Source organism: Amyelois transitella, chromosome 8 (assembly GCF_032362555.1).
Source record: "Amyelois transitella isolate CPQ chromosome 8, ilAmyTran1.1, whole genome shotgun sequence".
Taxonomy (NCBI): domain Eukaryota; kingdom Metazoa; phylum Arthropoda; class Insecta; order Lepidoptera; family Pyralidae; genus Amyelois; species Amyelois transitella.
Genome location: NC_083511.1, coordinates 1,732,003 through 1,749,750, shown reverse-complemented (window position 1 = coordinate 1,749,750; position 17,748 = coordinate 1,732,003). Strand labels below are relative to the sequence as shown.

General features: G+C 37.0%; 1 protein-coding gene and 1 long non-coding RNA gene across 2 annotated transcripts in view; one reads left to right on the top strand and one right to left on the bottom strand.

Moving 5' to 3' along the window:
* Positions 1 to 249: 249 nt before the first annotated feature.
* On the bottom strand, positions 250 to 2,319 carry LOC132902045 (uncharacterized). The gene is made up of 3 exons (XR_009656982.1): positions 2,250 to 2,319; positions 1,632 to 1,730; positions 250 to 484 (listed from the first exon to the last, which is right to left on the bottom strand). It is a non-coding gene; the product is annotated as an uncharacterized LOC132902045 (long non-coding RNA).
* Positions 2,320 to 4,288: 1,969 nt separating this feature from the next.
* LOC106137343 (uncharacterized) overlaps positions 4,289 to 17,748 on the top strand; it is a 77,734-nt gene continuing 64,274 nt past the window's right edge. Inside the window, exon 1 of the mRNA XM_060945381.1 lies at positions 4,289 to 4,436. Coding sequence (XP_060801364.1) covers positions 4,289 to 4,436 — 148 coding nt within the window. The remainder of the gene's footprint in view (positions 4,437 to 17,748) is intronic.

Below are 17,748 nucleotides of genomic sequence, written 5' to 3'. Positions count from 1 at the left end.
TTTCTAGTTAAAAAAAATGCTGAGGGTGGACAACCCTTATCACTAAATGATATGAAAAATAGATGTTGGCCGATTCTCAGACCCACTCAATATGCTCACAAAATTTCATGAGAATCGGTCAAGCCGTTTCGTAGGAGTACGGGAACGAACACTGTGACTTGTATTGAACAGATCCATAAGATTTATTTATTTATTTATTTGACACAACAACAGTATAAACATATTAACATTACAACAACCGAAGATTAGTATACATGTTTCTTACCTATGTGTTTACCAATAACAGGTAAGTTAATGTACATAAACAAAAAAAAATTATAAAGAGCCTTATATGAAAAGTTAAAGGTAAGTTGATATAGGTATATCAGTATTAAGTAGAATTAAACTGATTTCCCTGGTTTGTTTCGCTTGATCCATGATGGTAGGGGTGGCGGCGTGGTGGAAGGCGGTCTTGGACGTGGAGTACTGGTAGTGGTGGCTGCACCTGGAAGAAGGTACTCCATAAAAAGCGGCCAGGTGTATTGCTGTTACCGGCTAAGTAGGTACACTGCTTTCATGTTATATTATGTTATCGGCCTCTGTGGCGCAGCGGTAATACGCTTGTCTGTGACACCGGAGGTCCCGGGTTCGAATCAGGGAATGATAAGAAACGAATTTTCTCTGACTGGTCTGGGTCTTGGATGTTTATCTATCTAAGTATTTATTATAAAATATAGTATCGTTGAGTTAGTATCTCGTAACACAAGTCTCGAACTTACTTCGAGGCTAACTCAATCTGTGTTATTTGTCCCGTATTTATTTACTTATTTGACCCATGGCCAATTCATAAAAGCCGTTCTCTAGAGAATAAAAGAAAACTCGGGCGTCGGGTCTCGGGTTGTGCCGTATGGTCCCGTCTCATAATCATAGGACCTCTCCATCTCTTTAAATTCCATTGATCTAGTGCAGTTTTTACCATGATCCGATATGAGTTTTTTTTTATTATTTTATCTGTTATAGCTTTAAGTTTGTTTGTCACTAGTATTTAAAAAATTATCTTTAGCTTTCTGATTTGTTTGCTTTTTCATGAAACTCAAACCAGTTGGCTGTGTATTTTTAGTTTGATGACACGAATGGTTTATTATATATATATTTCTGGTTTATGATAATTCATTAAATTATTATTATATTATTGTGCTAAAATGTCCCTGTTGAATTCTTATCCGATATGAGTTATCCAACCCTGGATCATGTTTAAAAAGTGCACCACTGTCTTCTAGTCAGAGAGATGAAGATGTAACCGTGATTAAATACACGAGGAAAAAGAAAAATGTTACGAAACAGCACGAAACATGGAAAAATTAAAGAAAGGAGGAGAGAATGTTGCGTTTGCGTTCCTTTTGAACCGCCTTCAAAAAATATGGTTCTCAGTTTGACCTGTTTGAATGTATGTGCATCTTTGTCCGCGATTATCTCGCGTTTCACCGCATTTTGATGCGGTTTTCAGGAAAGTGTTTGTTGGTATTAGGAGAAGTTTTAGAAATTTTACCGACTTCAATAAAGGAGGATATCTAAAGGTGGCGGTTCTCTTTTTACGCAAAAATTTTACCTTAGTTAAGAATAATAGGGAAATAATTATAATCCCAACTTACTTTGAGCTAGTCTGGTTGGAATGGACCTGGTGTCTCTTATTGGTGAAGAAAGTTCACCTGCTTCAATGTTAGTTTCACCATTTTTGGGAACTGGCAAACCTGCAACATATATACAGCATAAAAAGTATGAAAGGTGATGGAAAAAGTCGTAAGGAAATTCTGTACATGATCGCAAATCTCACGGGTATAAAAAGTACTTTTCAAGGACTAAAGACTTAAGGCCTTCTGTGCCATATGATTAATTATCTATGAGTGTCAATGTCATTGTCAAGAGAGATAGAATTAAACAGTTTGTAACGGATATACAATAAAACAGTTTGTGATGGCGTCATCATGCAACCGAAGCTTGAATGTGTCTTATTTCATAAAGTGCGAACAGGGTGTAACAGGTTACTAGCTCATCTCCTAAGAGAAGAATCCGAAGTTTATTAACTATTCGCTTAGTCACTTTTTACGACATCCATGGGAAATACATGGACGGGTCCTATCCTAAAGAACCACACGACACTTTAGAAATGGTTTACAAGCAAAAGAAATAAGTAATTATTCTAATTTCTATGGGTTTATGTGAGTATAGGATTCTTTCTACTTTACTTCATATATTTTTTAAAGACTTACCCGGGGCAGCGCTAACACAAGCAAAGACAACTAGCAAAGCTAGTATATAAGCTACGAGTCGCTCCATTTTTAAAACTAACTGCAATAACAAAAATATGATCTTTTATAGGCACAGATTTCTAAAATGTGGTTAAGGAAAATATTTAGACTGGTTCTTCTTGTTTTGTGGGTTTGGAATTAATAAAAAATTGTTTATAATGTGTCTAAGGTTTGGTTCTTGTCCCGCATCTTCCCCGATGCATACCTACTTGGGAATTTTCAAGGCAAGAGTGAATAGACATTATTTTAGAGCATGCGTGCACTTGCCTTAGGCCTCATCTTGCTTACCACCAGGCAGATTGTAGTTAAACGCACTCAAACTTTCTGCGGCCGCTGTGGCGCAGCGGTAGCGCGTGTCTGTGACACCGGAGGTCCCGGGTTCGAATCCCGGCCAGGGCATGATGAGAAAAGAACGTTTTCTGATTGGCCAGGATCTTGGATGTATATATATATATTTATATATATTTATTATAAAATATAGTATCGTTGAATTAGTATCTCGTAACGCAAGTCTCGAACTTACTTCGAGGCTAACTCAATCTGTATAATTTGTTCCGTAAATACCTATTTATTTATGTAAACTATAATAATAGTTAAAAGAAAAAAGAAAAAGCACTTGTTTCTTATTACAAAAATGTAGCATATGTAATTATGTACTAGATTTGTGTTTTGGCGCGAAATTCTCCGCATATGTATGTATGATAACGTTCTTATTTTCGAAATTGTCTGTTTAGTGTCTACATAGTCCTATAGCGGTAGCTATATTTTGTGAAAACATCTGGTTTTGTTAAGATGTTGTCTTTAAAATATCTAGTTTGGCCTCAAAAAGTTGGCTAAGCACGAATATTACGTAACTCTATGCATTTTTAAAATTTGTTTTGGTTCTAATAATATTTAATTTGTCTAGATGACAAAGAGGAGGTGTTACGCGCAAACATAAATACCTAATTATACTCTAAAAATTGTATTTTTCTCAAGATGTAAAGTTAAACTTGAAATTTTATTTTATTTATTCCTTCTTGTTACATTTATTTGTAAAATAAAACAGGCGGACTTAATGCTAATAGCATAATCTAACAGTCTACCGTTGTATAAGTGATTGAAAATAATGAAAGTATAATAAACATACTTATAGTAAACTAGCTGTCACGGCAAACGTTTTTTTTGCCATATAAATAATTTTTAAGTAAGTAATTTAGGGATATGAAAAATGTTGGCCGATTCTTAGACCTATTCAATATGCTCAGAAAATTTCATGAAAATCGGTCAAGCCTTTTCGGAGTAGTACGGGAACGAACATTGTGACACGAGAATTTTATATATAAGATTAGATGACATTACAAAGGTCTAACATTATATCCGGGAGCGATTTCATTTTACAAACGATTAAAAACCGATTTCTACCCTTACCTTTCCTACCCTTCCGAAAATAGATTTCTAATTATAATGTTGGGGCACCTGCCTGTAAAATCAACCTTTCATTTAATTCATTTTTAATAATTCTGATTTTTTGATAAAAAGTATCATTAAGGCTCCTAAAGCAACGTTTTAAAATACCGTTGACCGTTCTTATGCAAAAGAAACCACTTCTCTGTGATAGTAAAAAAAATCAGCATAATAAATGCGAAAATTCCTATGTTCGTTACTAGATAATATAAATACATAAAATCATGCCTCTTTCTCGGACGGTTAAGTAGAGACTACATCTTTCCTTATAACTCTTTTACGAACTAGTGGAATTACGAATAAAACTTTACAGTAATACCTACTATTAGTTTACATAGGTATCCCAATAACAGAGGCTTTTTACACGGTAGCTAAGCCGCCGGTTAATATTTTATAAGGCAAATATCCGCACACGGTGACCAAACCGCAAAATTGCGTAAAGAAATTTCCTTCAGCAAAAATTCGCACGCACGGTTATCAATAGCGTACTGCGACTGCCGTCGACGGCATTCGGCCGCGGCCGGCACCGGCGGCACTCGCCGGCCAGACGCCGGATGGCCGAGCGCGGCAAGCATCGCGTCGCGCCCGTGCCGGCGCCGACAAAAAAACAGTACGCCTACATCCCGTGCCCGCGGTCGGAAGAAGTCGGAACCGACTTCCCCCTTCAAATTCGGAATCCTGAAACACCGGAGAAATTAAATGGTGAGTTTTTAATTTTCGAAAACGGATTTGTGTTGTGGTCGTACGGAGAAAAAAATGTGTTTTGAATTTTGAACGTCACTAGGGTAGGCTTAAATTCGGAATCCTGAAAAACCTGGAACCCGCAAAAAATTACTGGTGAGTTTTTAAACTTTGAATAATGGAATTCGTTTTGTGTTCGTATGGAGAAAAAAAACTGTGTTTTGAACTTGGAATGTCACGAGGTAAGATTAATTTTAATATTTATAAACAACAGCTGGACTGGAATACTAGAGTTTGACGTAAACGAGTACGGAACTATTTTTACAGGTTTAAAATAAAATGTTTCATTGAGTGCAATGGTTTCGTAAGATGCGTACGTCTGGATATAATTAGTTTCGACATGCAGTTGGCAGAGTTACGATCTATTTATCGTCTGATATAAGATGTAAACGACTAATGTATTTGATTGATACGCTTGAAAGGTGAGCAACACCGACTATGCCGGCAAATCCCCTTGATCAAAACATTGATTATTTTACGAAACGAAAAATGGAGGCAGGTGAACTTTTTTATTGACAAATAATTGGAAGAAGGGTACGTTTAAAATAAATGCTTGCAAACTTGGAAGACGTCCATAATGTATAATAAAAAGATATGAAAGGAGAGTATAAATAATATCGCGAGTACGAAAAATCTCAATACTTGTTTAATGTCAAGTCCAGAGTCACTTTACTACATACGTCCATGATACCTCCTTTGAACACTAGGTAACAAAGTCTATTGCACAAACAGCGAAGAGCCGTTTTGAAGAAAACTGCAGAATAAGCTATTTAAATTGCGCAGTGTGCATTCTTAATGCATTAATATATTTTCACTTTTTCAATACGTACTGATAAAGTTATCAAATTAAAAGGACTTAAATAAACATAAACACTAAATTAGAGGCAACAAAATTTAAATTCGGCATTGCGCTCGTATTCCACTTTAAGTTTTTTTTTAAATTTCGTTCACTTTCCAGCCAGTACTGCCTACTAACCAAGGTTCTAGCTCATTTAAAGTGCCTGTTTGACCACAAAACTATAGAAGCAATAGCCAAAACTCGAAGATCACTTTATGCCAGAAGACTGGCCGAATTGAGATAACATATTGAGTAAATCCATAACATAAGTTTCTCCACGTAACACAAGGGGTAGGAAGACCAATAAAACTATAGTGTTATATTATGTGTTTATTAAGTCATTAACAGGCGAGAGCAATAAAGAAAGGTCATACTTAAGTGTCTGCGTTGCAACCATCATGAACTTGAACACAGGTTCTAACTAGGGTTACCAACTCAGCTGGGAAAAGACCCATAAAATCTGAAATTTTACGGCTCCCGCAACGCAAGTAAAATTTCCCGGATTTTATTCATGCAAAAATCAAGTTGTACATTATATGCAGAACCAATAGTCTCGTAGACATTTAAATAGTTATAATTTGGACCCATTCTGAAATCAATACACGTAATTTTACTATGAGAGCCGTGTGGTTCCCGGCACCAATAAAAAAAGAATAGGACCAATAATTCTCTTTCCCATGACTGTCGTAACAGGCGACTAAGGGATAGGATAAACTTGGAATGCTTCTTTTAGGCGTTGGCCTAGCAACCTGTCACTATTTGAGTCTAAATGCGATCATCAAGCCAAAAAGCTTAACATGGCCTTTCAGTCTTTTCAAGACTGTTGGCTCTGTCGGCCCCTCAAGGGATATAGACGTGACTATATATGTATACTATTTAGGGATACTCAGTGGGTTCAATATTCTCAAGATATTGTCATAAATTAAGAAATTCTAAATAAACACCAATTCTCAATGAATTTTTGGGAGAGGCAGCAATACATTGTGCCGTATTTTATGTCAGGAACGAAAATTTTATTTATATTTATTAACAAATTTCCTTACTATAAACCTCAAACGCCTCTGTTTAATAACGCAAGACCTTGTCTTCCCCACTATATGAAAAAACGTTATACAAGTCCTATGTAATTCAAACTCATCCCACGAGAGACTCGAGTTTCAGCATAATCACTTAGCGGCTAACGGCGTACACCCCTGCTATTAGCGTTGAACACGAAATGGCCGCGCTTCGTAACAAAGAGCGCTGGGGATGCTGCGCTGGGTGTACAGTCGCAATGCGGATGGCTTGGACAACGTTACATGCTAATGTATAACTTATTTATATAGTGTATTGTTGGAGAAGATGATAAGTTATGAAAAATAGTTACAAAAAATCAACATTGTATATGGATAGGTAGTGCCGTGTGGTTTGCGGCACCAATAAACAAAAAGAATAGGACCACTCCATCCCGTTCCTATGGATGTGGTAAAAGGCGACTAAGGGAGAAACTTATAAAATTGTGATTCTTCTTTTTGGGGACGGATTAGCAACCTGTCACTATTTGAATTTCAATTCTATTAGTAAGCCTAACAGCTGAACGTGGCCTATCAGGACTGCTGGCTCTGTCTACGTCGCAAGGGATATAGATGTGATTATACGAATGAATGAATATATAGAAATCGTGACATATATTCACAGTCAAATTTCTCTTATCAGGCAAAAAGTTATTTTGCCTTTATATATTTGTTCAACAAAAGATATTAAGGCAAAACAACTTTTTGATCGTTATCTTTAGTAAGTAAGTAAATCCTTTATTGTTCTTAGTGAACAGAACAGGATTACATTACAAATATAAAACAGTAGTACAGTACAAAGGCGGGCTTATCCCTAAGTGGGATCTCTTCCAGCCAACATGAAAATAAGATGTGGAGAGTGAATTTTAATTTTTTCCATTTCGTACAATTCCTTTTTATATCAATTTCTATTGTAAACAGGCAAGTCTTTAATTATTTAAACTACCTTTTAATAGAGGTTATAATTTTCAATTCAATTTCCGCCTTGATCGTACGAGTATAAATCTTTGAATGCTATCAATTTTAATAATAAATTTATACGACCATACAGTTTGTCATATTTCTATTGCAGCTGAATACCACGAAAGTATACCATTTAATGACCTTTAAAGTAACGGCCGCCTATTAAGAGCGAAGAAGCGGCGATATTTTATAATTTACTGCAGTATTTGTCATTATTACTGCAACATTTGGGAGTGTGGTTACTGTGCTTCCTTCTTTTTAAAAGACTTCATGATATTTAGTCGCCTCCTACGGTGTGAAATCTCGAATCTAAGACAGGCGGGGTACGTTTATAGTCACAGATATAAAATAATTACCTTATAGTACATATCACCGTATCATATGCCGTGTAGTTCCCAGCACCAATAAAAAAAGGACCACTTCCAATGGATCACGTAAACGGCGACTAAGGGATAGCATAAAACAACTAAGGGTTCTTAGGCTATAGCAACGTTTCACTGTCTAAAACTCAATTCCATCATCAAGTCATGTGCAGCTGAACGTGGCCTTTTAGTCTTCTCGACACTGTTGGCTGTGTCTAAACAGTAAGGGATTTAGACGTGATGTTTGAATGATTATACACATTTATTTTTATTTATCATAATGTTTATTCCATTAGAATTGGAATCTGTTTTCTTGGGATTCTTTTTTAGGCGATGGTCTAGCAACCTGTCACTATTTGAATCTCAATTCTATCATTAAGCCAAATAGCTTAACGTGGCCGATCAATCTTTTCAAGACTGTTGGCTCTGTCTGCCCCGCAAGGGATATAGACGTGATATGTATGTATGTATGTTCCATTCGTCAAATGTTTTTTTTTATTTTTGGGTATAAACCCGACCACAAATCACGCTTCCACATAGAGACCTTCCGTGCTCTGTGAGTTATCCCAACCCACATCAAACCCTGACCTTGACATCCCTACAAAACATAAATTGCTTCTTAATCATGTATTTATAACGATGAACGAGTTTTCATGCAGATCACTCTGTTTTCCGATATTATTTAGTTTAAAAGGATTAAGATGTAACTATATAAGTGTAAGTAAATACCTAAGTACTATACTTATACCTTCATTTTGAGAGTCGGTTAAGGTACATATGTTTTCCGATGACTACGTAATAGCTGATAAGAGTGGAACTGCCCTATAATTATGTATGTATTTATCCCTTACCGGGTAGACAAAGTCAAAAGTCTTGAAAAGACCAATAGGTCCCGTTCAGCTGTTTAGCTTAGTGATAGAATTGAGATTCAAACAGTGTCAGGTTGCTAGCCCATCGCCTTAAAGAAGAATCCCAAGTTTATAAGCCTATCCCTTAGTCATTTGTTGTTGGGATATATCAAGCTGTACAATTTATTTAAGGGATGTGTTCGAATCCCACCACGGCCACGTTCCAATGACTATTTTCGTAGTTATGTACATTACTTTGAATACTAACCAATACTCTTCAAGACTGTCTACCCCGCAAGGGATATAGACGTGATGCATGTATGTATGATATACCCCATGAAGAGATCTCTTCCAGTGAACCAGATGAGTAACGAAGGATCTATAACTTTTGTTATAGATATCCTTCCAAAATTGAATATAGCATGAAATTATTTCGACGACGTGTGGAATTGCTCCAAAGCCCTGAGGTACCATATTTTCGTTTGTGTCAACAACATACACTAATGAAAACTTCGCGTCTCCCTTGTACTCTCATTTTTTAGGGTTCCATACCTAAAGGGTGAAAGGGAAAGCCCTTTTTCTATGTGTCAGTGGTTTATCTGCAAAGAGGTCACAAACGATTACGGGTGTTTATAATAATAGCAGTATTTAGGACTATATTTATTAATAAAATATGGTAGTCATTATTTGTTACTAAAAAACTATATTAATTATTAAAACTTATATATGTGTGTGTTACCTGTGTTACTCAATACTTATATATGAAGATTATTTTCATGTATGCGTGTTTTATCTTAGAATGTGTAATATCTATCTCAAATTAATCTTGTGCCGACATCGCTAATGTCACAAATCAACTGTCAATCACAGCGAAGAAAATGAAGCGCTCAGCCAATAGCAGCGAAGTGTCTTATTCGCGATTACAAAGATTTCACGGATTGGAGCATAAATACAACCTCCTACTCAACATCGTCTGTCGCGCGGTTCCCCAGGCATAACACCTAGCCTGGCGGAAGATCTTCCCTTTGGTGGCGCGGTCGAGCCGAATCAGTCTTTGTTTTTAACAACTCAATTTTCAATTTCAGTTTGATCCCGGCTGGTAATGAATGCCTTATGACTTTAGGTCCACCTATTGTAAATAATTTTAGGTGCAATAAAGTTTTGAAATAAAATATTTAAATAGTATTTTTGGACAGTTGTTAGTAAATAGCAATAATCACATACGGGGCTTAACGACTCGTCGTCAAGTAAGCTTTGAGAGCTTCGTTAAGTCTCCGCGAACTCTCCTGTGGGATGAAAAAGCTTTGTTCAAGCCGACTCGGTTTAACAAACTGCGGGCATCCGCTACATACTACTTTATTTTTTTATCTTTTCGCTTCAGATACATATATATATATACATATATATTTATCTTGAATTAGAACATACATATGTATAATCACGTCTATATCCCATGCGGGGTAGACAGACCCAACAGCCTTGAAAAGACTGAAAGGCCGCGTTTAGCTCAAGGTATGCATTTGAGATTCCGGGAGAAACCAACCTTTAAGACCTAGCTCGTACATCACTACCTATATTTATCTATTTATTAATTATTCTTTATTGTAACAATTACAATATACAACTGTATATAATTTTGTGTACATAAATAAATAAATACAATTTGTAAGTACAATAGGCGGACTTATATTTATATTACATTTCGTTAAATAGACTTACTATTTCTCACTTAAGTCACCTGTAAAGCGATCTATTTCGCGACCTGACATAAATCATATTATTTCATTTTGTAGTACCATGATTGCTTTATCGATCTACAAGTGTTTACACTTCGGAAATACGTTTACACAGAGAAAATATCATATTGTCGTGTGAAGCAAGCTTCTGTTATGAAAAGCATATTGTGCCACTAACCTAAAAAAAACAAGGAAGGTTTTCTTGTAGAAGATGGGCCAGCAACCTGTCACCGAGACAACTAGCTCTGTCTACCCCGTAAGGGATAAATAAGTGATAGACCTGTGGCGACATCTCTACGCCACTCGTCGACAACATCAAATCACACAACAACTGTCAATCATCTCGAAGAAATCGACGCGCTCAACAACTCCAATCCTCAGCATCACTCCTCACTCTGCAAGCAGTCTCACAGCAAGCCAGCAACTGGGTATCGCAGAAGGTCCATCGCAGCCGATTCACCGAGCTTCCTGGTCCTGTCTCCACCCGCACTCACTCTCATCGACTTCAGCGACCGACGCATCTACCGCAGCCCACGCCTGGATCTCTTCGACGGCCGCTCTTCTCTCCAGCGTGGCAGCTCTGCACGATATCTACCGGCGCCAACAAGTCGACTTCGCTCTCTACTGTCTCGACTCACCGCAGACTACGAGCAACGCAACGGCTCACTCCTGACTCACAAGGACTTCGAGCAACTTCCGACTCACTGGAAGACAACTGGCACTTGCAAGCTACAACTGAAGCACAGATTGCACAGCAAGCTCAAGACTTCAGACCTCCGGTCTTGGGGGGGAGTACTGTGGCGACATCTCTACGCCACTCGTCGACAACATCAAATCACACAACAACTGTCAATCATCTCGAAGAAATCGACGCGCTCAGCCAATAGCAGCGAAGAACCCAAATCGCGATTTCAGAGATTTCAAGGATTGGAGCTATATATACAACCTCCGACACAACATCGTCGGAGCCGCGGTTCCCCAGGCATAACACCTAGCCTGGCGGAAGATCTTCCCTTTGGTGGCGGTCGAGCCGAATCATCGCTCCCGCTACAGACCTAAATACTGTCTAAACACTGCACCCCTAGAAAACAATAAAATTATTACTCGTAAAGAATGACTTCATTTTAAAGTTAATTTTATCAAAATTAGTTCCAATATTATAAATAATACAAAATCATAGGACTAAATAGAGTGAACTAATTTCATAATATTTATTTTTCTCTTTTAGGCGATGGGCTAACAACCTGTCAATATTTGAATCGCAATTCTATCATTAAGCCAAGCGGCGGATGACTGTTAGCTCTGTCTGTTCCGCAGGGGATGTGGACGTGACTATATGTTATGTTACATTACATTACGTTATTTTTCATCTTGCAACATTTAGATACACCTAAACATCCTTAATACTACCCAAATCTGCCTGAAGATAACATCAGCCTCAGGCTTGTGGTTTTTCGTGTCACTGTTTCAAAATCTCGGTGTCAGGCGGCAAGATTATTGTGGTGGAGTCTCATTTGAGTCTTTGTTTGTATACAAAAGAGCATATCAACCAAATACATCGGAATTTGACATCTGTTACCGTGGCAAAAAGGTCTGAGGATAGCAATATGTGCTGGTGACTACACTACAGTAAGGGAAATGTAAATATGATTCGTATTTGTACATGAAAATTTGTATGTTAACTCGACTTTAGGCATAGCTTGCTTACTTTCATTAAGAAAAGTTAATTTTCTTTGTTTGTAATGTAACAGATCTTAGACATATATACTAGCTGTTGCCCGCGACTTCGTCCGCGTTAATTTCGAGTTGAATCTTCTAATAATAACACAACTCCCATCAAATCTGTCTTCTTAATAATAACACAACTCCCATCAAATCTGTCTTTAAATCTAAATATGTTAACTCTGATAATATATTAAAGGCGTTCAAACAACTTAATTTGAAAAAGTCTGAAGACCATTGGGGTATGTCTGTTAGTATCATATAAGTCAAATCATAGACATTATTGCATCTGATCTAGCTTTTATATTTAATGAATGTATTGATGAGGGTATTTTTCCAAATTTAATGAAATGTAGTAAATTAATACCTTTATTCAAAAAAGGGGAGAAAACAGTCCTTGGCAATTATAGACCTATTTCTATATTGCCAGTTTTGAGCAAGGTGTTTGAGAAGATGATGCTTAATCAAATGCAACAATATTTTAAAATCAATAACATTTTCCATTCCCAACAATATGGGTTCACTGCCGGGAAGTCCACCACTGATGCGGGAGTAGCACTTGTTACTCAAATCTATGACGCGTGGGAGAGCTCACAGGATTCAGTTGGAGTCTTTTGCGATCTCTCTAAAGCATTTGATTGCGTAGATCATCAGACACTTTTGCGTAAACTTCGTCAATATGGGTTTGACCACAAATCAACTAAACTAATGGCATCCTATTTGACTGATAGGCTTCAAACTGTAGATATTAATGGAGTAAAGTCAAGCGGATCAAGCGTCTCAATGGGTGTTCCTCAGGGCTCAATTTTAGGACCATTCCTCTTCTTGATATATGTCAATGACCTGCCTTTTATGGTGGAAAAACAGGCGGGTATAGTGCTGTTTGCCGATGACACTTCTTTAATATTTAAATTAGATCGCCATAGCGAAAATGTAAGTTCGGTTAATAATATACTGTCGGCCATATCTATCTGGTTCTCAACCAACAATCTTCTTTTAAATGCTAATAAGACCCAATGCATTAAATTTACCCTTCCAAACGTAAGGCAGGCCAATACTGACATAATACTGGAAGGCCAGAAATTAGAATTTGTTGAAAATATAAAGTTTTTAGGAATTATAATTGATGCAAAGCTACAGTGGGGTGCTCATATTTCTAAACTTTCCAATAGACTTAGCTCTGCCACTTATGCTGTTAGGAGGATCCGACAATTGACAGATGTAGCTACAGCTAGGCTTGTTTATTTCAGCTATTTTCATAGCATGTTATCTTATGGTTTACTTTTATGGGGTAGCGCGGCTGATATTACAAACTATTTTTATAATTCAGAAAAGGGCCGTTCGCGCAATTTACGGCTTAGGACCAAGAGACTCGTTAAGACAACTCTTAAAGAAAATAAACATACCTACAGTAGCGTCCCAGTACATTTTTGATCTTTATACATTATTTATTATACACATATAGGTTCTCTTCTTAACCCAATGGTAGACTGTTTAAATAATGTCATTAGCATTAAGTCCACCTATTGTACTTTACAATAAAGAATAAATAAATAAATTCATAAAAATATTCTTATCGGTCATAATATTATTTCGCAGATTGTCACTATTTGAATCTCAATTCAATCATTAAGCCATACAGCTAAACGTGGCCTTTCTGTCTTTTTGAGATAGTCGTCTCTATCTACCCCATAAGGAATATAATCGTGAGTTAGAAGTGAACACAAGTATTTGATATCAAGTATATGCAAGAAAATACCTCAGAATTCTTACATACATACATACATAAAATCACGCCTCTTTCCCGGAGGGGTAGGCAGAGACTACCTCTTTCCACTTGCCACGATCTCTGCATACTTCTTTCGCTTCGTCCACATTCATAACTCTCTTCATACAAGCTCGGCGGTTTCGGGTACTTTTGACCTGACCCTTTACCAGGACGTCCTTCAGAATTCTTTGTAGTAGATAATGTAGACTTGCTAACGGCAATGGAGCAATAAATTAAATGTCTTGCTCGGTTAAACTTGAAAGTTTTATACTCTTATCTCGTGGAAACTAAACTTGGTTTTTCAGACTCAGACCTTACCTTTTCTATGTACATTTTGTACATCCTTTTGAAACGTATTACATACATACATATAATCACGACCCTTGCGATGGAAGAGCCAACAGTCTCGACAAGACCAATAGGCCACGTTCAGCTGTTTGGCTTAATGATGGAATTGAGATTTAAATAGTGACAGGTTGCCAGCTCATTGCCTAAAAGTAGAATCCCAAGTTTGTAAGCCTATCCCTAAGTCGCCTTTTACGACATCCATGGGAAATAGCTGAGCGTGGCCTATCAGTCTTTTCAAGACTGTTGGCTCTGTCTACCCCACAAGGGACATAGACGTGACCATATGTATTTATGTATTTATTTTTAAAAGCTTTGATTTTCATCACCGTAAGAAAATCGTCTTGTATTCACACTAATGTACATAACTTTGAAAATTGTCATTTGTACACGGCCGGGGTGGGATTCGAACCTGTGCTATTTTGCGCCACATTCATTTTAACCTTACCGATTCGACCACCGGTTATCAATATCATAGTTGCTTTATACCTACACATATCGGACACTGACCACAGCTGCCGCAGAAACTCTATAGTCGTTTGGGGACCCATTTTCAATATCACGAGAGTTATACGCCTCTGCCTCAGGCTATATTGGCCATGCAAGCGATTCGGTGGCCTTATATATGGTCGATTTGAATTATGTGTGCTAAAATCGTAGTATACTTATCTAATACTTATACTGTAAAAAGGAAGGATTTGAACAATTCGCATTTTCGTTTGAAATTACGTCTTTATAATAGCTCCTTGATTTTAGTCAATTTCAGAAAGTTTAGTCTCTCTTCACGATTATGAGCTTTTATAATTACCGAAATATCTAAGGGATTAAAGGTCGGGTAAAATTTTATTATTATCAAATACTAGTTACCAATACTGTTAGCAATTGTAATAACGCCTCTTTCTCTCATGACTGTGGAAAACTCTTGGCTCTATCCACCCCGCGAAGGATAAAGACGTGATTATATGTATGTAACAAAGTTCCTTTCGTTATCTCGGTATCCCGAAAATTTTGGAGATATAAAACGTATCGATTGTAGGTAGATATGTATGTTTTATTCACCGCATCGCCGGCCCGCTGTGAACTTCGCAATGCCGCATTACTACTGAATCCTGATGCCGTAGTGCGCCGGCTGATATCTTCTTTTGCCGTGTAAAAGTACATACATACATACATACAATCACGCCTATATCCCTTGCGGGGTAGACAGAGCCAACAGTCTTAAAAAGACTGATAGGCCACGTTCTGTTTGGCTTAATGATAGAAAACCGCCGCCGTGTAAAAGAATGTATTTATTTATTTAAACTTTATTGCACAAAAACAAAAATGTACAAAAGGCGGACTTAATGCCGTTTGGCATTCTCTAACAGTCAACCAGCTGACCAAACAGAAAAACCTTTAAGTTGGTGGTGCGATATAGTGCACATGCATACTGACAAAATACATACATTACAAAAAAAATGCATAAATACATATACAAGATACATAATATACATTATAAATACATAAACATACATAAAATATCAAATTAGGATGTAGTGGGATCTTCATATACCTATCTTCTTGTATCACCCTTATGTTACATACATACATAAAATCACGCCTTTTTCCCGAAGGGGTAGGCAGAGACTACCTCTTTCCACTTGCCACGATCTCTGCATACTTCCTTCGCTTCATCCACATTCATAACTCTCATCATGCAAGCTCGGCAGTTTCGGGTACTTTTGACCTGACCCTTTACCCTTATGTTGATTGGAATTATTGACGTCACATCACTTAAATCTAATTATAACTACTATCGCTTCCAAAGCGCATGTGTAGAAATAGCGGCGGAACAAACTACACTGCAGCATTTTCATCGGACGTCAATTTACAAATATAGATATCTTAAATCTGAAACATGGACGATTGCACGTTGTATTCGCGAAGTCCGCTTTTGAACCATCTCCGTTTGTTTTGTGATGTTTTGTATGTTTTACTCTTATGGTGCAATAAAGAGTTTTATCTATATATCTTTCTTATAGCATTAAGGCCACCTGTTGTACATTCTATGTTACTTTGAAGGTTTTGTCTGGCTCTGTGTTAGATCATCAACATATACTAATATTTTCCATGTTTTTAATATAAATGGATGTAGGTGCTAACTTATATAAGTGTTGTACATACATAAATATCCCTTGCATGGTAGACACAGCCGATAGTCTGGAAAAGACTGCAAGGCTTCGTTAAGCTGTTTGGATTGATGAAAGAATGTAATAATGTGTAATATGTCCAAAAAAATGAATTAAAAAAAATGAAAAATAGAATTGAGATTCAAATAGAGACTGGTTGCTAGCCGATCGCGTAAAAGAAAAATCCCGAGTTTTTAAGTCTATCCCTTAGACGCCTTTTACAATATCCATGGGAAAGCGATGGAGTTCTCCTGTTTTTTTACACACACGGAAATTATCATGTCCAAAAATATACGTCAATTTGATTGGAAGGTAAAAGGAAAGTCCATAAATTTCTGCAATTTGAAACTATGTATTTAGCTACACACATATTTTTTTTCAATTTTACCATTATAAGTAGTAACAATTTGAAATGTCTATTGGCTCCGTTTAATTTGACCCGACTAAACGATTTTTAATTGGCGTCGGATAACCATTGAAGCCAGATCGGCTGAACTCTGAATGAAATCAGCCTGAATGCTAATCGGTATAATCCATTTAACTCAGTCCGACTGGTATTTAGTTAGTTTACCTTACCTACTACCTACCTACTGTTGTTTTGTATGTTTTATTTTTATGGTGCAATAAAGAGTTTTATCTATCTATCTACTGCTATCCTACTCCTATAGTCTATCTTACGGTTGCCAGGCGTTTGATAAAAACCGACAACCGGAAGAGATTTTAATATTAAATCGCAAGAGAAACCGCAAAGCTTTATACCATAATTCTCTTCAACTTTGAAACTTAAAGTCAAATGTGCCGTGTGGTTCCCGGCACCAATACAAAAAATAATAGAACCACTCCATTTCTTTCCCATGGATGTCGTAAAAGGCGACTAAGGGATAGGCTCACAAACTTGGGATTCTTTCTTAGGCGATAGGCTAGCAACCTGTCACTATTCGAATTTCAATTATAGATATCATTAAGCCAAATAGCTGAACGTGGCCATTCAGTCTTTTCCAGACTGTTGACTCTGTCTACCCCGCAAGGGATATAGACGTGACCATATGTATGTATGTACCATCTATCTACAGCTATCCTACTCTTAAAGTCTATCTTAGGGTTGCCAGGCGTCTGATAAAAACCGACAACCGGAAGAGATCCCTTCACGGGATAAGTCCGCCATTGCAAGTGATTTGTTTCTTTTATAACTATGTACTTACTATTTTCTTGTTACTGTGTAAATTTCTATGCAATAAAGATATTACAAACAAACAAACTAACAAACCGGACATAGGCTTTGTGATTGTCTGTCCGGCCTGTTCGTCTTTTGTTATCGCACATCGAGACTCATAACCGCTTATATTTTACAAAAGCTAAAAAAAAATCATATAATAAGGCGATTAAAAAAGTTAATTTCGTCAAGTAAGTCATGAAATATTTGACCCAAAGTCTCTAAATTAAAAAACAATCTCTACAATGCAGGGTGTCC